Source organism: Mustela putorius, unplaced genomic scaffold (assembly GCF_011764305.1).
Source record: "Mustela putorius furo isolate JIRA1106 unplaced genomic scaffold, ASM1176430v1.1 tig00003983_pilon_pilon_pilon, whole genome shotgun sequence".
In the NCBI taxonomy this organism is placed as follows: Eukaryota; Metazoa; Chordata; class Mammalia; order Carnivora; family Mustelidae; genus Mustela; species Mustela putorius.
Genome location: NW_025422123.1, coordinates 10,221,436 through 10,241,197, shown reverse-complemented (window position 1 = coordinate 10,241,197; position 19,762 = coordinate 10,221,436). Strand labels below are relative to the sequence as shown.

At 45.2% G+C, this 19,762-nt stretch overlaps 1 protein-coding gene across 2 annotated transcripts in view; it reads left to right on the top strand.

Annotated features, from left to right (window-relative positions):
• XPO5 (exportin 5) overlaps positions 1-19,609 on the top strand; it is a 46,778-nt gene extending 27,169 nt beyond the window's left edge. For both annotated transcript variants that reach the window (XM_045071095.1, XM_045071094.1), the window contains 14 exons: positions 47-146; positions 648-829; positions 9,841-9,941; positions 11,710-11,806; positions 12,611-12,747; positions 13,617-13,714; positions 14,266-14,312; positions 14,686-14,783; positions 15,420-15,482; positions 16,267-16,349; positions 16,800-16,907; positions 17,041-17,178; positions 17,366-17,530; positions 17,892-19,609. In XM_045071095.1, coding sequence (XP_044927030.1) covers positions 47-146; positions 648-829; positions 9,841-9,941; positions 11,710-11,806; positions 12,611-12,747; positions 13,617-13,714; positions 14,266-14,312; positions 14,686-14,783; positions 15,420-15,482; positions 16,267-16,349; positions 16,800-16,907; positions 17,041-17,178; positions 17,366-17,530; positions 17,892-18,029 — 1,555 coding nt within the window. In that variant the 3' untranslated portion in view covers positions 18,030-19,609. The remainder of the gene's footprint in view (positions 1-46; positions 147-647; positions 830-9,840; positions 9,942-11,709; positions 11,807-12,610; positions 12,748-13,616; positions 13,715-14,265; positions 14,313-14,685; positions 14,784-15,419; positions 15,483-16,266; positions 16,350-16,799; positions 16,908-17,040; positions 17,179-17,365; positions 17,531-17,891) is intronic.
• Positions 19,610-19,762: the final 153 nt, after the last annotated feature.

The following is a 19,762-nucleotide window of genomic DNA, read 5'->3' as shown; positions in this document are numbered from 1 at the left end:
TCCTTGAAGTCATGTTATGACTTGTCTTTCCCATTCCAACTTTCAGAGTACTGTCAGATGTTGATGCTTTTATTGCCTACGTGGGCGCCGATCGGAAGAGCTGTGACCCAGGCCCAGAGGATCCCTGTGGTCTAAACCGCGCACGAGTGAGTAAGCCGCTCCTGGGAATGGGAAGCTGCAGAGGCCACTGGTAGAACTAGAGACTCCACCATTTGTAGAGTCTTTTACAGATCTCTGTTTCTTCTACATGCGTGAGAAATCTGGAAGTCTTCACTTCCCTAAGTTCCTCCTTTCTTTTCTTTAGTCTTGAATTTTTTTTTTTTTTAGATTTTTTTTTTTTATTTGACAGAAGAGGGAGAGAGAGAGTGGGAGGGGCAGAGGGAGAAGCAGACTTCCTGCCGCCGAGCAGGGAGACCAATGCGGGGCTAGATTCCAGGACCCTGGGATCATGACCTGAGCCGAAAGCAAACGCTTAACTGAGCCACCCAGGCACCCCTAGTCTTGAGTTCTTGAGTTAGTTCCCACAGCAGAGCAGATGGTCTTTTCTTCGAAGTCATTATTTTGGCTTTAAGGATCCCTAAATAGCTCCAAAGACTGAAGGTGTGATGGGGAATTGGGTCAGCAATTTGTTTTGTGTTTTTCTGTAGATGAGCTTTTGTGTATATAGCATTCTGGGTGTTGTGAAACGAACTTGCTGGCCCACTGACCTAGAAGAGGCCAAAGCTGGGGGATTCATCGTGGGGTATACACCCAGTGGAAATCCAATCTTCCGTAACCCCTGCACAGAACAGATTCTGAAACTTCTTGACAATTTGCTTGCACTTATAAGGTGAGTTGCAATAATGGTTTTTCTGTTGTTTAATTTTTTTACCTTAAGAATCTCTAAAGTGTAATCTGTTTCTGTTTCTTCAGATCAAGGTGGTTAGTAAATGAGGGAATAGTTCTTGTTTTTTTCTCGACAGGATCTCTCTCTTTTTTTTAAATATCACTAGCCCTCACTTGCCTGAGTCTTGCGTTCTAAGTGAACACATGGCGGCTGATCCCAAAATGGCTTTTCTCATTTGGAGCCTCTTCTCTATGCTCCTCTCCTACTTCCTTATACTTTGTACCTACTTTTTTTTTTTTTTAAAGATTTTATTTATTTATTTGACTGAGAGAAAGAGAGAGAGGGAACACAAGCAGGGGGAGTGGGAGAGGGAGAAGCAGGCTTCCCGCTGAGCAGGGAGCCAGATGTGGGGCTCAATCCCAGGACCTTGGGATCATGACCTGAGCCGAAGGCAGACACTTAACGGCTGAGCCACCCAGGTGCCCTTTGTCTCTACTTTTTATTTGAGGTTTTATTTGTTCAAATTTTTGCCACTGAAGGAGTTGTTTGCTGGGAGCAGGACAGTTGCTTTCTTTCTTTCTTTTTTTTTTTTTTTTTAAGATTTTATTTATTTATTCGGCAGGCAGAGATCACAAGTAGGCAGAGAGGCAGGCAGAGAAAGATGGGGAAACAGGCTCCCTGCTCAGCAGAGAGCCCAATGTGGGGCTCAGTCCCAGGACCCTGAGATCATGACCTGAGCTGAAGACAGGGGCTTAACCCACTGAGCCACCCTGGTGCCCCAGGACATTTGCTTTCTTAATGGTGCTTCTGAGTGGTATTCAGATGAGCTCACCTGAATTTATCAATAATGACTCTGCCCTCAAATGGACCAAACATGCATGATCATGCCCAAGGAAGGCATGATGCATGTTCCACCTGTTTCCTAGGTCTTTAATTCTCAAAGCCTCCTTAGACCAGCGCAGCATCAATCCCTGAAGAAGCTTGTTTGAAATGCAGAATCGAGACCCCACCCCATGTGTTTTCACAAGCTCTCCAGGTGCTTTCATTAAAGGTTCAGAGTCACTGTTAGAAATCACATGAGATAATGTATTCAAGTGGAAGTGGGCCAGGCCTCTACTTGTTGGTTACATGAGTATGCTTGATGATTCAGGGATATACTACAGAGAAAAGTAGGCTATGGCTAGAATTCAGTTCTTAGTGGCCAAAGCAGAGTGATTCTTTTTTATATCATTTTTTTTTTTAAGATTTTATTCATTTATTTTGAGAGAGAGTGCATGAGCAGGGTGAGGGGCAGAAGGAGAGGGAGAAGCAGCCTCCATGCCGAGTAAGGAGCTGAACTCGAGACCTCATCCCAGGACCCTGGGTTCCTGACCTGAGCCGACGGCAGACACTTAATCGGCTATACCACCCAGACGCCCCGTGATTCTTTTCTCTCTCACATAGTATTTCTCAGTTACAGGCTAGAACTCTGTTCCATTGGTTTTTGGCCTCTTACCCAGGGTGGAAGAGCAGTATCTCAACTGGGCAAACCAAATGACTCATGTCTCTGGGACACAGTGCTAGAAGCAGACTCTGTAGATCATCAGCTTAAGAATCCAAGGGTTTAAGTTAAGGTTGACCAAATAGGAGAGCTGGAGTGTCTGAAAGAGTGGTCACTGGGGATCTGTCTATAGAAAAAGGCTTTCTTTTGTTCTCATTTCAAAAGGAAGAAAGACATTTCAGTAAAGAAGTATGGCTTGCATATTGAGAGCATAGTAAAATATCTAGTCAAGGAAAGGTTTGCTTCCATATTGGTGTTTTTAAAACCAGAAGCTTCTTTTGTAGCTTAGAGAAAAGTAAAAGTGATGGAGTCAGTTAGCAACATTCTGTCTTTTTAGGCTTATAGCCAGAGTCCATGTGGTGGGAGCCCAGGCCTGGAAAGAAAGTTCATTCCTGATTGGGCGAGACCACAAGAATAGAATGGTTGTCATCTTGATACTTTTCTAAGAATTTAGTGTTTTGGAAAATCCCGGAGGCAGTCAGAAGGTATTTTGAAAAAACGTTCACCACAGTTATGGAGTTTGATTCTTTGAATAGTGTGCATCTGGAGCTATTAGAGTTTTGTCTTGTTTTTGTAATGAGTTTTATCTTGAAGTGTAAGGGCACAAACAGATGTAAGGAAAGGACAGGAATTATGATTGCATATAGCTAGACTTTCACAAGGGAAACTCGCTCCTGCGATCAGCACGCAGGTCCACAAGCAACCTAGCAAACACCTCAAGTCAGTACCTGTCCTTCAGGGGAACCAGTATTCTGACCTTCCCACATATTGCCTGGTTTTCTGAGTTTTCATAAATGGAGTCAGAAGCATGCATGCCTTTGTGTCTGGCTTCTCTTGCTCAGTAATTTGTGACAGTTGTCTGAGTTCCTGTGTGTCCTTGTGGTTCACTCTTTCACATTGCTGGCATGGTAGTCTATTTTGTAATTATTCTGTCACTTGCTTATTCATTTAGAATTGGTGGGCTTTTTGGTAGTTTCCAGCATTTTATTGTTAAAAATAGCGCAGTCGTGCTGCTGTTAGCATTCTTGTAAATGTTTTTTGGGGCATACATAATTTCTGTTGGGTTGGAATAGAATCCTACATGAAGAGTAGAATTCCTGGTTCATAAGGTACGCATATTTTCTATTTTGTAGATAGAACCAAATAGTTTTCTAAAGTGATGTACTAATTGGCATTCCCACCGGTTGGGTATTGGAGCTGTGAGTTTTAACTCCTTGTCACATAGTCTGGTAACAGTGCCATGTGGGGCTGGCTGTCGAGCACTTGAAATGTGACTGGTTTGAAATTAGATAGGCTGTAAGTGTAAAATACACCAGATTCCAAAAACTTGGTACAAAAAAGGAATATAAAATATCTTGTTAATTTTTTTATATTGATGTTGAAATGATGTTTGTTTGTTTTGTGTGCATTGGGTTAAGTAGAATTAATATGACCTGTTTCTTTTTGCTTTCTAAGCTTGGCTGACTAGAAAATTTTGTTTTATTTATTTCTTAAAAGATTTTACTTATTCGAGAGAGCGTGCAAATGCATGCATATGCGCGTGTGCAGGAGCAGGGGGAGGAGCAGAGGGAGAAGCAGACTTCCTGATGAGCAGGGAGCGCAATGTAAGGGCTCTGTCCCAGGACCCTGGGATCATGACCGGAGCCGAAGGCAGTTGCTTAACTTACTGAGCCACCCAGGTGCTCCTGGCTAGAAAATTTTAATTGGCTCATGTGGCTTTCATTATATTTCTGTTAAATAATGTTGTTCCTAGTGGGTCAGATGGAGGACAGATGTGGGGAGCAGAACTCGGGTTCTCAAAAGGTGCATTGTCATCTTCATCTTTTTAGAATGATAACAGCTTTTCTGTTAACTTGAAGTTTGTTACATTATATCTGTATATCTTCTATACATTTTCTCAAAATCTTTATTATGTGATCTCTTGTTTAGCATAGTGACTATACTCCTCAGGTAGTACTGAGAAGATTTCACATAGGTACAGATCATACAAAACTTAAAACTTTTGTTACCTGGTTGTTTTTCTTTGCTGAGGAGTAACTAGTTTTCTCTTAATGTGGAAGCACAGAACCCTGCCTTGCAAGTGAGTCAGGAAAGGTGATACTTCAGGAGCCTAAACATTACGAGGAATTGTAGATGTCCCTGCTGTGAGCACTGACAGGAAATCAGAGATACCGAAGCGATATATACTCTTGAGTCCTCGTGCCACTTCTACTGAGTTAGAGATGTAGCCCCATGGGACCATCATCATCTTGAGCAGGAGGAGGGGAGACCATAAGGAATACAAGATTCTGTTGTAGTGTCAGGGATGTTTGACCAAGGATGCATTAATAATATCTTTTTTAAATTACATCTTGAGGTCATAGCCACACTTAATTTTTTTTTTTTTTGACAGAGATCTCAAGTAGGTGGAGAGGCAGGGAGAGAGAGAGAGAGAGGGGAGGAAGCAGATTCCCCACAGAGCAGAGAGCCTGATGCGGGGCTCGATCCCAGGACCCTGGGACCATGACCTGAACCGAAGGCAGAGGCTTAACCCTCTGAGCCACCCAGGTGCCCCCACAGCCACACTTAATTAAAGGATAAAAAAACAGCTTGTCTGCTCCCAGTCATACTCAAAACTGAATTTCTTCTCAGTAAGAACTGATTTTTTCAGAGATCATTTCATAGTAGTAGTCATCTTTCTAAACCACTGAGAAAGACTTACAGTAGAAACCAAATTGCAGCTTTTCAAAGTAAGTGGCACCTTTTACCAATTCTTGGGCTCTGCACAGCAGTAGATAAAGGCTACAGCAGAGTTTTGGCTGGCTTCACAAAATAGGAGCAAAGTGACTCCCAGCAACATGATTGAGAGATTATACACAGATACAAGTGCAGTTTAGCCGACGGGTATAAGAGTACTCCAACATATAAAAATAAACTAGTGTAATACACCATATTAATAGAACAAGGGAAAAAATCTACATGATCATCTTAATTGACACAAAAAAGCATTTGACAAAATCTAAATTTAACACCTCTTTTTTTTTTTTTTTAAGATTTTATTTATTTATTTGACTGACAGAGATCACAAGTAGGCAGAGAGAGAGGAGGAAGCAGGCTCCCTGCAGAGCAGAGAGCCCGACATGGGGCTCGATCCCAGGACTCTGGGATCATGACCTGAGCCAAAGGCAGAGGCTTTAACCCACTGAGCCACCCAGGCGCCCCTAAATTTAACACCTCTTGGTGATAAAAACACTCAGCAGGCTGTGAGTAGAAGGGAACTTGTTTGACATGAAAAATGATTCTTATGAAAAATCCATAGCTTATCTCTTACTCAGTGATTAAAGATGGAGTGGTTTCCTCCTACCATCAGGAACAGAATACGGATGCCCAGTTCCACTGCCATTTGACATTGTGTACTGGCAGTCGCAGATGGAGAATTAAGGCAAGAAAAAGAAATAAAGGTATCCAAATTGGAAAAGAAGTAAACTATCTCCATTCATAAATGAAAATCCCCCCAGACTCACCAAAAAAGATGCTCATCATCATTAGAGGTCTAATTAGGGAAGTGCAAATCAGAACCATGAGATACCACTTCACACCCAACAAAATGGTTGAAATAAATAGGAATAATAATTATTTTAGAAACAAAATTATGGGGCACCTGGGTGGCTCAGTCAGTTAAGTGTCTGCTTTTGGCTCAGGTCATGATCAGATACTGGGATCGAGCCCAGTATCAGGTTTCCTCCTGAGCAGGGAGCCTGCTTCTCCTTCTCCCAAGTCTGTCCCTCCCCACCACTCATGTTCTCACTTGCTCTGCTCTCTCTCTTAAATAAATAAGTAATCTTGAAAAAAGAAACAAAATTATGAGGCACCTGGGTGGCTCATTCAGTTAAGCACCTGACTCTTGATTTCAGCTCTGGTCATGATTTCAGGGTTGTGAGATTGAGCCCTGTGTCGGGCTCCATGCAGCCTGCTTATGAGTCCCTCTCTCTCTGTGCCTCATCATACCCCCCTACCCCAGAATTATACATTTTGGCAATGATGAGGAGAAACTAGAACCCTTGTGCATTGCTGGTGAGCAACATAAAATGGTTTAGCTACTATGGAAAAAAAGGAAGTGGTTTATTTTTCAGAACTTTAAATATAGAATTATCACACGACCTGTCATTTCCACTCATGCATATATACCCTAAAGAGTTGCCAACAGGTACACAAACAAATACTTGCTGAGTAATGTTCTCCCAGCACTATATCACAGTAGCCAATCCGTGGAGATGCAGATATCCAGCCACAGGAAGGAAGGAAGGATTATTAATGTGCTGTAATGTAGAAGAACCTTAAAACTATTACGCTGAGTGAAAGACACCAGACTCAGAAGGCCATGTATTATATAATTTCATTTATAATTCTGATTTATAATTCCATTTGTGTGAAATATCAGTAGATAAATTTATCTACTTATCAATGGATAAATCTATAGAGACAGTAAATTGGTGCTCCCAGAAGCTGGAGGAAGGGAGAAATGGAGATGAACTGCTAGTTATGTAACTGTTCCTACTTAATGGCAGTGGGGAGGTTGGGTGGGGGGAGGGGACAGAGGGTGTGACCTGCCCTTGGCCCCAGTCATTCCCTGCTTGGAAGCTTCCTTCAAGTTTTACATATTAAAAGTTGAGGGGCGCCTGGGTGGCTCAATCAGTTAAGCATCTGCCTTTGGCTCAGGTCATGATCCCCGGGTCCTGGGATCGAGCCCTGCATGAGGCTCCCTGCTCAATGGGAAGCCTGCTTGTCCCTCTCCCTCTTCCCCTGCTTGTGTTCCCTCTCTCGCTGTGTCTGTCTCTGTCAAATAAATAAAATCTTCAAAAAAAAAATAGGATAATGAAATTAATGAAGCTGAGGAATAGGAAAAAAAGATTGAAGAGAAGGTAACAGCCTAAAGAATATGTGGGTCACTCTAAGCAGTTACTAATAAGAATCATGGGAGTGCACTGTTGGGGGAATATAAAATGGGACTGCTGCAAAAAAACATTTGAACTGTTCCTCAAAAAAATAAAAATAATATCATAAGATCCAGCAATTCCAGTTCTGGGTTCTCAAAAGAAATGAAAACAGGGTTGGGATGCCTGGGTGGCTCAGTTGGTTAAGCAGCTGCCTTCAGCTCAGGTCATGATCCCAGGGTCCTGGAATCGAGTCCCACATCGGGCTCCTTGCTTGGCAGGGAGCCTGCTTCTCCCTCTGCCTCTGCCTTCCATTCTGTCTGCCTGTGCTTGCTCTCTCTCCCTCTCTCTGACAAATAAATAAAATCTTAAAAAAAAAAAAAGGAAATGAAATGAAAACAGCGTCTCAGAGACTTATTTATACACTCAAATTCATAAAGGAGCATTATTTATACTAGCTAAAACATGGAAGCTGCTTGGCTGGCTCCGTTGGAAGATCATGAGACTCTTGATCTCAGGGTTGTAAGTTGGAGCCCCATGTTGGGTGTAGAGATTACTTAAAATAAAATCGTTAACAAAAAAAGTGAAAGCAACCCAAGCGTCCACCAGTGGATGAATGTGATACATACATCCAATAGAATATCTTTCAGCCTTTAAAAGGGAGGCAGTTCTTCAATATGGTACAACAAGAATGAACCTTGAGGACATTGTGCTAAATGACAGAAGCTGGTCACAGAAGGACAAATCCTGTAGGATTCTACTTGCATAAGGTGCTGAATATGGTCAAAATCCCAAAGTCAGAAAGTATAATGGTGGTTGCCGGGAGCCAGGAGAGGGAAGAATGAGGAGATACTGTTTATTAGGTCAGAGTTTCAGTTTTATAAGACAAAAAATAGGGGATGGATAGTGGTGATGGTTGCATAACAGTCTGAGTGTATTTAGTGCCACTGAACTATACACTTAAAAGTGATAAATTTTATGTTATATGTATTTTACCACAATGGAAAAAACGGGAGGTCATAAAGCCTATTGGAAATATCAGTATAAGCAAGCCAGGCCGCGGACCAGGAGAAGACGTTTGCAGCACGTGACTTGCAAACCATCAGTATCCAGCAATTCAACGTGCTTGTCCGCCATAGAGAAACTCAACACATGTACACAAGAACTCTGCAGAAAAGCTTATTGCTAGAAGAGGAGACAAACTTATTAGCGCTCAGGGAGGTGGGGAGATAAACTAGAACGAATTAAGTGGCATCCTTAAAGTTAAAATGATTGTACTGAGTGTACATGGTTAGATTTAATAAACAGTGTTGAGTATTTTTTTTAATTTAAAAAAGCATGGTCTAAAATCTATTTGGTGTGCATTTTTTTTTTAAGATTTTATTTGTTTATTTGACAGATACCGCAAGAGAGGGAACATAAACAGGGTGAGTGGGGGAGGGAGAAGCAGGCTCCCCACTGAGCAGAGAGCCCAATGCAGGGGTCGATCCCAGGACCCTGGGATCATGACCTTAGCCGAAGGCAGATGCTTCACGACGGAGACACCCAGGTGTCCTGTTCAGTGTGCATCTTTAATATTTAACCCTGCTAGTTTTTTCTCTTATATTTTGTAACTTTCTCTACGTTTGAAATCTCATTATAATTACCTTTTAAAAGAAAGATAGGTGGTTACACGCTCTGCCTGTGGATTGTTGGTGGTGCCATTGCTATGGGTGAAAAGGGCTGACAGCTGTGGATGGCACTAGCTCAGGTCTGCAGTCATTGCTGCTTAGTCCTCCACAGCCAATGACTGCTCAGGTAAGGCATTTTGGTCTTCTGTTGGGAGCTGTGACAGTCCTTCCAGCAGGCAGAAGCAACTGTCAGAGCATTGTATGGTCCAGGCTCTTAGAATGAAAGCCAGACATCTGAACATGGGGTCATTTCATTACCTGCTCTGTGTTCCAGCCTGTGAAAGCACAGGGCCTCTAACAACATCTCCTGTCTCCCCGTCAGTCTGCAAACTGAGCGTGCCCAGGCATTACATCAGGTTTGAAAGAATTTCTGTCCCAGGGTGCCTTGGGGCTCAGTCGGTCGAGCAGTTGAGCATCTGATTCTTGGCTTCCTCTCAGGTCATGATCCTCAGGGTTGTGGGATTGAGCTCTGCATTGGGCTCTGTGTTGGGTGTGGAGTCTGCTTGGGATTCTCTCTCTCCCTCTCCTTCTGTCCCTCGCCCCACTCAACACACGTGGTGTGCACAGGCTCTGCCTCTCTTTATGAGACTGATGCACTGCCTGCAGCGCTAAGAAGGCAGTTCTCCCTCTCTTTAAAATAAGTCTTTTAAAAAAAGAATTTACCTTTCTGGCTTTAGATAGTGATAGCATCCAGCTGTCTCAGGATTTGCTTCTCGTCTTGATTGCTTTTAGGTGTTGAATACTATACAGCCAAATAGTCTATTCCTGGTGCCAGGGAAACATTTAAATTCTATGTGGATGTGTAGTATCACTGAGTTACAGGATGAAATCCTTTCTTTCCTTCTGCAGGCCAACTAGGAAAAGTTCACATAGTGTCCTTGTTTCTTGCAGAACTCACAATACTTTATATGCACCAGAAATGCTGGCCAAGATGGCAGAGCCTTTCACAAAGGCTCTGGATATGCTTGAAGCGGAGAAGTCTGCGATTTTAGGTAAGAAATCGGTCCATTTTTTCTTTTCTTGAAGTTTACCTTACCTCTGATGGACCCTCCAGCAGCTTTGGCATGCCTGTGTCACCATCCCCTCCTCTTTGCCTGGCACTACCTCAACTGCCTATTTCTCTGTGGAGTTCCTACAGGGTCTCCAAGAACAAGTGCATTGACATCATTATCTTTGGTCTGTAGAGGCAGTTGCTCTCCTCTGTCACCCCCTCTGCACTGTTAACCCTTCCAGGTAGAGGTGTGTGTCAGAGCCTTTAGCTTATAAATAAACCAGGGTTCTTTGACCTGAAGGCTATTGGCAGACTTTTCCTGCTTTCACATATGAAAAAAAAGTGATAAATCAGTTAAGCTTTTAGATAAATGAATCTTAAAAGCAGTTAAACTAAAATAGCTTTAATTAGCTGTTATATATGTTATTAAAAATTTTAAAGGAATAGATTCTAAACCATGTCTCCCAGTTGTTACCTTGATTCAAGTGTTGCTGTAACTCATTTTTCACCTTAGTAAGTAACTGCAATCGTGTGATGTGTGCTGGGAAGGGAAGCGGCCATGTGTTTATTGGGAAACCTCACCCATGTTGGAGAATAGTTGGAGGACTGCCTCCTAGTGGAGACTTGAAGGATAAGTAGGAAGGAGCTTCTCAGGTTGGACAAGAGATGTTGAGCCTTCTGGGCAAACTGAATGGCAGGTATAAGATGCTGCAGCATGCAGGAAAGAGCCTGGTGTATCCAGGAAGTAGAGAGTGGTGACTCAGTGCAGCTGGAACACACAGAGCGAGGCAGTGGACGAGCCAGGGACGTCCAGAGTTGCCTAACCCTTGTCTCTTAAGCTTTGTGCTGGCTCACCATCACAGCCCCCACAGGGTCTCTCCATTCCCAGCAGTAACCTGGGCCTGGGCCTGGCTGTCAGTAAGCAGGCCAGTGAGCATTCCTCGGCTGTGACATTCATGAAAAGAAGGGTGTTAATTGGCCTTTCTGGAGCTCGTGTCTGTGTGTCTCAGCCTACATGGTCCTGGGCCTTTTTCTTTGGCATCACTGCACTAAAGGTCCTCATTACAGAAAGTAATATCAAGAAATGTAATTTCTATAAAATATAGGATATCAAGAATGTAATTTCTATAAAAAATAGGTATTGCTTCACCACCCATTCCCACTCCCCCAACCTGCCATTCAGTTATTCAAATAAAGCCAGGAATTCCTCCTATAGAAATAGATGGTCGCCCAAAACATACTAGAATGGACAAACAGTTCCCTCTGTCAGCTTCCAGCCGTGCGCAAGACTTGAAATTAAAAACTGCCTCTGATGAGAAATTTGGCTCTTTTGGATCTTCGAGATCTCGTTCATACTATAATGAGTTTCATTATGATTTGCCTTACATGTTGGGCTTTTGCCTGAAGTGTTGCTTGAAAGGTTCCACAACTTAAAAAGCAGGGCAGGTGGGTATCCCCAGTGCTTTATGAAGAGATCATTTTGAGCTGTCATCCTGTGTTTTGGTACAAGTCCCAGGCTAAAGTTGGAGTGCCCAGGTCTAGTCTGAAGTCAGGATCACTGAAAAAGTTTCCCCCTTTCCTTGCCAAAAACAACATTGCAGTCACCTCGAAGGAAGCTCATAACCCCTCCATTTGGTAGAAGACATGGCGAGCTGCTTTGTGTTTACGGCAGTTGTCACCCCCACACCACATCTGCCTGTGGTAGGGTGTCGGCAGGTTAAGATCCTTGGCAGCAGAAGAGCATGTTCATGACCCATCTTTCCCTGTAGGCTTACCTCAACCTCTCTTGGAACTGAATGACTCTCCTGTCTACAAAACGGTCTTGGAAAGGATGCAGCGTTTCTTCTCCACCCTCTATGAAAACTGGTAAGGAACCAGTGCTACTTCTCTCTATTCTCTTTTTATTTATTTATTTTTTAAAAAAAGATTTTATTTATTCATTTGACAGAGACACAGTAAGAGAGGGAACACAGCTGCTTTAGCTGTGTAATGTAGCAATGTGATGGATAGGACTTCTGATGTAGATTCTAGGGTTCAGATAAGATGAAGTAAAAATATGACAGGAAACCAGTGATTCTAATGTCACACTGAAATGAATTGGCTGACTTTCTTGCATTTGCTTTTTTATAATTGTCATGTATGTCTCGGCCCTAGCCACAACTTGACATTTTATGCCTAACTTGTCTGCTTCCGGAGCATAAAAGGCTGAGACCACAGTGTCAGATACTATGAGCAGGGCTGCATTTTCTCAGAGCCCTCACCACTCAAGCTACTTTGAATGGGACTCTGGAGGTCTCTAGCCAGACTTTTTCTTTGCGTCCTGGTTGTAGGATGCGGAGGTAACTGGCCATCCCGTAGCACACCACACCCCAGACATTGTCCTCACTCACCCAGTGCTCCGCTCAGCCAGGCTAACCAAAAGAGACTCTTCGTTTTAACTCCATGTTCCTTACGAAGTAATGAAGGTTACTGTTGATCTTGGCTGCCAACATCTGTCTTTAAAAAGATGGCTAAATTGGCTATCAGGTTTCCTTAAAGGCAGGTGAGGGGTGCATTACTGATTGAGCTGAAGTTACCTCACAAATGAGATAGGCTAGAAATTCCTGGCGTGTTCGGGGCTTGGCAGTGACCAAGGTGGGGTTTGTCACTGGCTGTGATGTTCCCTTGCAGTTTCCACATCCTTGGGAAGGCGGGTCCTTCCATGCAGCAGGACTTTTACACTGTGGAGCACCTGGCTACTCAGCTCCTCAGCTCGGCCTTTGTCAACTTGAACAATATTCCTGACTACCGTCTCAGACCCATGCTTCATATCCTTTCCAAAGTCCCTAGATAAACCCAAGAGGCCGGGAGATTGAAGACAGGAGCCGCTCTCAGGCACTGGAGGAGGCAGAGCTGAGCAGTATGGAATAGATGGAATCATTTATCCGAGTGTGTGATAATCACATTCAGTGGAAGAGAAGATTGGCGTGAATGGCAGGAAAACAGGAAGGCAGACTGGGGGGGGGGGGCTTCAAAGTGTTCTTCCTCGGGGTTAATCTTGACAACTCACTCTTTGGAAATAGGAAAGACAAAGGGTTTTTGTTTGTTTTTTTTTAATCTCTTCTATATCCTGTCAGGTGCTTCCTCTCATACTTCATTCCCATTTGGACTCTCTCTCTCTCTCTCTCTTTTTTTTTTTTTTTTTTTTAATGTTTTCGAGAGTATCTTTCTTCCCTGGAGTTAAAGGAGAACTTTAGGTAAAAGAGAGTGTTCCTCTTCTTTTGGGCAAATAAATGCCTGTAAAGTGCAGCCTAGATCCATTCCTCAGTAGCCAGGGCTTTTTGGAAAAGAGTTTGAAGATTTTTGCCCCCCGCCCTTTTTAAAAAGATTTTATTTATAGGAGAGCAGGAGAGAGGAGATAAACTGGAGAGGAGGGGCAGAGTGAGAGGGAGAAGCAGACTCCCTGCTGAGATGCAGGGGTCCTGGGATCATGACCTACCTGAAGGCAGACGTTGAACCAGCTGAGCCGCCCGGGTGCCCCAGATTTTTGCCTATTAACACAGAATATCCTAGGCATCTTGTAGGTCTTTTGAGGGTTAACTCTGCCGGTGGGGGTATCCTGCTGCCTGACAGGAGAGGGGTGCCTTAGAGAGGGGCATGTGTTCATGTGCTAAAACTTCTTAACCTGCCGTGCCATGGGTCTTTGTGAAGCCTCTGGTGCTCTTCTGTCCCCCAGAGCACTATGAAGCCCTGGTATCTCCAATCCTTGGACCTCTTTTCACCTACCTCCACATGGTAAGAGATTGGTCAGAAGGGGGAGCAAAGAGGACCCTTGGGTGGGTTGACCTGTCCTATGAGTTTTGCAAGTCAGGAGTTCCTGAAAGGGTCCCCTGCTCTTGGCTTTGCTTGCTACAGTGGATTGCGCCCCCTTGTTTTCCCCCTGAATTAGACTGATTCAGTTGCCTACGAAGACCTGCACACTCTAGTTCTGCTCCTGACCTCCTGTTAACTGAGGAGAGGCGATCAGGGGAGTCCCTCCTCTGGGTCTGTTTCCCCAGCTGTGGGATTAAGCAGGAGGACCAGCTGGGTAGAGAACAATGTTCAGAAAGACCTGGGAATTCTACAGTATCGCTGATTCTTTCCAAGCATGGGATACCCTGTTCTTGTCATGGGTGCAGGAGAGGTTCTAGAGACCATGTCTGGTAGTTTAATCTTCTGGGGTTCCCAAGGCTGTCATTGAGATCTCGAATCACTTTCAGTTCATTCTCCTCATGAAGTGGACCATAGATATTATCTGTTCCAACTTTTTCCTCACTCTCAGCATTATTTCCCTTTTGTTTTCCCAGAGGCTTTCCCAGAAATGGCAAGTCATCAACCAGAGGAGCCTACTGTGGTAAGAAGCATCTCTTTTCTTGGTGGGAGCACTGTTCTTCAGGGCTAGAAAGCTGCAGGTTATGGTCGTCCTCAGCCTACATGATAGATGGCTTGTCTGTGACCGTTAGGCATACTCTGTCTTAGGAGGGTGCTGAGACATCCTTACCCACTTTGGATTTTGATCCAGTACCTTTAGCCAACTGGATAGAGTCAAGTAATAATGGATCGCCTCACTGGATCGTTGCTGTCCCGTTGCCAGCATTGGTATGGAGCGGAGACCGAAGGAAGCCAGGAGAAGGAAGCGAGCACAGATGGTCTGGTTAGGGGCACTGTTTTTCTTGTCCTTCCCTCTTTTGTACTCCTGTGGAACTTGGCCCTCTGCTTTTCTGCAGTGGGGAAGATGACACCGCGGATGACAACCCAGAGTCTCAAGAGATGTTAGAGGAACAACTGGTGAGGATGTTAACCCGAGAAGTCATGGACCTAATCAGTAAGTGGCATGTGGGATGTAGGGGTAGTAGAGAAAATTTTTTCTGGGGAAAAGAACTGGTTGCTCATCTAATCCCATTAAGGCATGTTTACAGCATTACTGACAGATGGTTAAGAAATAATGAACTAGATAGAAACCAGGTAGTCCTTAAATCAAAATCAACTGAAGGACATCCTATGAATTATAAACTGTATTGTATTTGTAAGACTAGAATATGTGGGAATGGTCTAAAATAATAGAAATTTGGATTAATGGCAGGAGTAACTTCCTGGTTTTGTCAAAATGGGAAAATTTTTATAACTTGGACATGAGGTGGCTAATTTTTTTTTTTTCTTTTTTGGTTATTTCATTTGTTTGAGATTCATAGTAGACCAAGGATGTATCAGTAGACATTCTCTCCTGGTCGCCTACTCAGAAAATTCTGTCATTTTCCTCTAGTTGATTGAAGTTAAAGGGGCACCAGAGCAGTCCAGTCAAACACCACCTCTGTTTCTGCTGGTGAAGGTGGTTTTGTGCCTGGACAGTGCCCCACTTTCCCCCAATTTCATCTGCCCGGAAGACCATTTGGGATTTATTGTCCAGAGGTGCCTCTTGTCTGGTGGCAGAAAGCCCAGTAACCCCACTTTCTTGCTTTAGCGGTGTGCTGTGTTTCAAAGAAAACTGCTGACCATGGTACTGCTCCCCCTACAGATGGAGATGGTAAGTAAGCCTGCTGTGTGGTCCTCCAGAGGTCTGCCCTTAGACTCCAGAATATTGTCCCTTCTGTAGCCAAGTCAGTTCGTGTAGAAATGGTTTCTCCAGTAGTCTGCGCTGGTGGGGGGATGTCCGTCTGGTTCTCTCCACTGGCCCTCTTGCTGTATTCCTCCAGCATACTCCCACTGGAGAGCCTTTGCACTTGCTGTTTGCTCTACTAGAATAGCTTTTCTCCCAGCTGTATCCATGGCCTGTCTCTCATTCACATGTCACCTCTGAAAGGTCTTCCATGACCAACCTAGAAAAACTAGCCACCCCAGCCAGCCACCCTGTGTCCTTCCTTTGCTCTGTTTTTCTTCATAGCACTCAACACTGTGTTAAGTATTAACATTGTTTTATTTCATGTATTCCCTGTTTCCCTTGTTAGGATGTAAACTCCCATCAGGGAAGGGACTTCGTCCTATTCCTGTTAACATCCCCAGGAACTAAGTCTGTGCCTGCTACAGTGGGGTCTTCAAATACTTCAACCACAAAAGATCCTCAATGTTTGCAGCTTTTTAAGTAACTGTTGAGAGAATCTCCTGTTTCCCACTATTTTTCACACTGCAGCCAGATGCACCTCCAGACCTGTGATGGGTAGAGGCTTCTGCACCCTCTCAGGCAGCTGGGGGGCTGTCCCAGGACTGCTCATTGACCAGGCAGCCCGGGGTACTCAGCTCTCCCTTACTTGGCGGTCTGCTTTTCTCTGTTCTGAAAGGATGGAGCTTAACATTCTGCTCCCTGCTTACAGATGAAGAGATGATGGCCACAGAGGTTGCCCCCTCCACCATGACGGAGCTTACAGACCTGGGCAAATGTCTAATGAAGCATGAGGTGGGTGGAGGGGACAGGGGAGGGTTTTCTGCTTTCCAGGTATGGCGCCAGCTTCCACTTTTCTCAACCTATGATGCCATCAAAGAATTCTTTGGGTAATGCCGCTTTATATGAGTTAAGTTCCTGGTTCCTAAAGCTCCAGAAAACAGTGGGAGAGGTCAAGGTGTCTTCTGTGCCGGCATGGACAAAGGCTTTCACACACAAGCATACGGGCACGTTGTGGTGTTCGAGCCTAGGCCTGAGCTAGGTCTCCTTACACATGCGTTTTCTCTGTATGGGCTGTTTTGTTTTGTTTTTGACTGCCTGATACACAGAGGAAATAAGCTCGTCTCCAGTAGCTGCTTTTGTCATGTTTCTGTTTACCTATGAAAACTCCAGCTCCTCGTGTAGAGGCCTACTCAGAAAATTGTATTCATTTTCTCATTGGAATCCTTCATCCTTTCCCACTAGGATGTTTGTACGGCGCTCTTAATTACAGCCTTCAATTCCCTTGCCTGGAAGGATACTCTGTCCTGCCAGAGGACCACCACCCAGCTCTGCTGGCCTCTGCTCAAACAAGTATGATTATTTACCCCTTCTCCTTAGCCCTTATGAGAGGCTGGGGTCATGAGGATTGAATCGGTTAGAAGAAGTGGGTTGCTGGGGCTCTCCAAGGGTACCCCTTTGGCCCTGAGCACAGCTGTGTCCCCAGGTGCTGTCAGGGACACTGCTCGCAGATGCCGTCACGTGGCTTTTCACCAGTGTGCTGAAGGGCTTACAGACGCACGGGCAGCACGATGGCTGCATGGCTTCCCTGGTGCACCTGGCCTTCCAGATCTATGAGGCGCTGGTGAGTCAAACAGTACGAAGGTGCACTGCAGCTTCAGCCCTCAGGGCCTGCTCCCAGGCGGTTCGGCCGTCATAAAAGCAGGCAGCTGCCAGCTTGCTGGTCCTGCCCCTGGGCTTGGTGGGGGATGGGAAAGGTGCCAGGGCCCAGCCATTGCCATTGCATGGTTTTCTATATCCACACTCTGCAGCGCCCCCGGTACCTGGAAATAAGGGCTGTGATGGAGCAGATCCCTGACATACAGAAGGATTCTCTGGACCAGTTTGACTGCAAGCTGTTGAACCCCTCTCTGCAGAAAGTGGCTGACAAGCGCCGGAAGGACCAATTCAAACGCCTCATTGCTGGCTGCATCGGGGTAAGTTACATGCCTCCCCTGGTGCTCCCTTCTGGCTCGACCCACACTTGCGGTCTTCTTAGATGATGGGTCTGTGCAGACCAGAGACCAGCTGGAGTCACGATTTTTCTTGAATTTTTTAAATAGATTTTATTTACTTGTCAGAGCACAAGCAGAGGGAAGTGGCAGGGAGAGGGAGAAGAAGGCTCTGTGTTGAGTAGGGAGCACGATGTGTGGGACTGGATCCCAGGATCCTGGGATCATGACCTGAGCCAAAGACAGATGCTTAACCGACTAAGCCACCTAGGCATCCCAGTCATGATCTTGAAAACAACCCACTCCTCAGGGCCCAGCATCAATTCTTTTCATTTGTTTTCCACAGAAACCTTTGGGAGAGCAGTTCCGAAAAGAAGTTCACATTAAGAATCTTCCCTCACTTTTCAAAAAAACAAAGCCAATGCTGGAGACAGAGGTGCTGGACAACGAGGAGGGTGGCCTGGCCACCATCTTTGAACCCTGAATCAAACTTTTGGGCATTCTTCCTTGGCCTTTATTGTCATCTCTTCTTCCCCTTCGTAGCTAATCTCTAGGCCCCTCTCCACTGCCACCTCACCTTACACCACTGTCAGCCTGGAGAGAGATCCAGGTCTGGAGCTGGAGAGAGGGGGCCCAGTGCAAGGCAGAAGTAATGATACCTCAGGTATCAAGAAAGGGAGTTTGTGCTCATGCCATTCCGTCTAGATTTCCCAGCTATCTCCCATTCTACTTGGAGTTTCAACTTTTCCAAGAAAGAAAAGCTTGAGCAGACTGGCCCTACTCCCCAAGCCCTCCCGCCCCCATGTAGCCATACACCTGCGTAGAGCGGTAACTCGGGGTGCTAACCCCCAACACTGCAACTAGCCAGGCTTGCAAAGGGGCTTGGTCTTAATGCTTGCGCCGGAGAGTTCCTCCTGGGCTGTTGCAAGTTCCACTGGGCCCCTTTACCGCTGGGTTGGCAGAGGACCTTCCCTGTCTCCCAGGGGCATGTCTGGGTCAGGTGCTGAGTGCCGAACTGAATGTGAGCAGTTCCTGCTCTTTGTTTTGAGCAAAAATCTGGTCACCTGATGGGATCCCCAGTACAGGCTGTCACCAAGCTCTGGACACAGTGTCGAGAGCAGTACCATCAGGGACCAGGGCTGGGCCAGGATCCGGAGTGCTTTCTGACCTTCCCTTAGAGCTCACACATACTCCATGCATAGTCCCTTAGCGTGGTTTCCCCAGCCCCAGGGTCCACTCAGGCATAAGAGCCACAGTACCCTGTCTAGTGTCATGTGATGCCACTGGCATCAGAGGATAATGCAGACCAGCTAGACTCTGTCTGTGACCAGCAGCTAGCAAAGCCACTGGTCTCTTCTCAGACTAGTTGGGTCCAGGTGCCTTCAAAAATCTCATGGTCTTTCAGGTCCCTGGTCACTTCTCTTGTGGACCATTTCCAAAAGAAAAGAACATATGCCTTCCTTATCACAACCTGTATCGTGAGGCTCTGCTCTGTTCTAAAGGTCACTGGATCGCCCTGTAAGCAGCAGGGACATGAATGCAGGACCGTAGCCTTGAGTCACGGCTGGCCATAGCCAACCTTAATCCATACAGAAACCACATAGAATGTTTGCATTCTGGAGGAGGCCTCTCATCCATGCAGCCCACTGACACAAGGGCTTCGGTAAGGACTGAGCAGAACAGCCTGGGCTCAAGCTACAGCTGTGAGCAGGTGGCACCCAGGCAGGGTTGAAGAGAGGTGAACCTAGGCAAAGAGGGCTTGGGGGGTCCTGTGGAGCTGTTTCTGTGGCAGATGCACCCCATGCCCTCTTCCTGAGTGGTGCTTTGGGCTGCTTCCTGTACCTCTGAAGTCTGTCTTAGTAGGTTTCCCTCTCAACTTGATGGCTGCCTACTCCTCTCTGGTTGGGGCTATGGAGGGCATAGTTGTATTTATTGTGCTGTAATATTTTTAACATCCTGTGACTTCATGTTAGAAGTTTTCTATTGTTTATAGAACTTTTTTGTAGCAACATTAACTCTAAAGCACATCTGCATGTCAGTAAAGATCTCCGTTTCATACAGAAAGGGCCCCATCTGCCTTTTTCAAACCAGTGACTTCTAGCGTCACTACTCCTGAACATCCTGCTAAGGGAACTGGACAGGAAGAGTGATAACTGATGCACCTCTTCTGTTGAGCTTTCTCAAACAGTATGCCAGTCAGAAAAAGATTTCTATTCC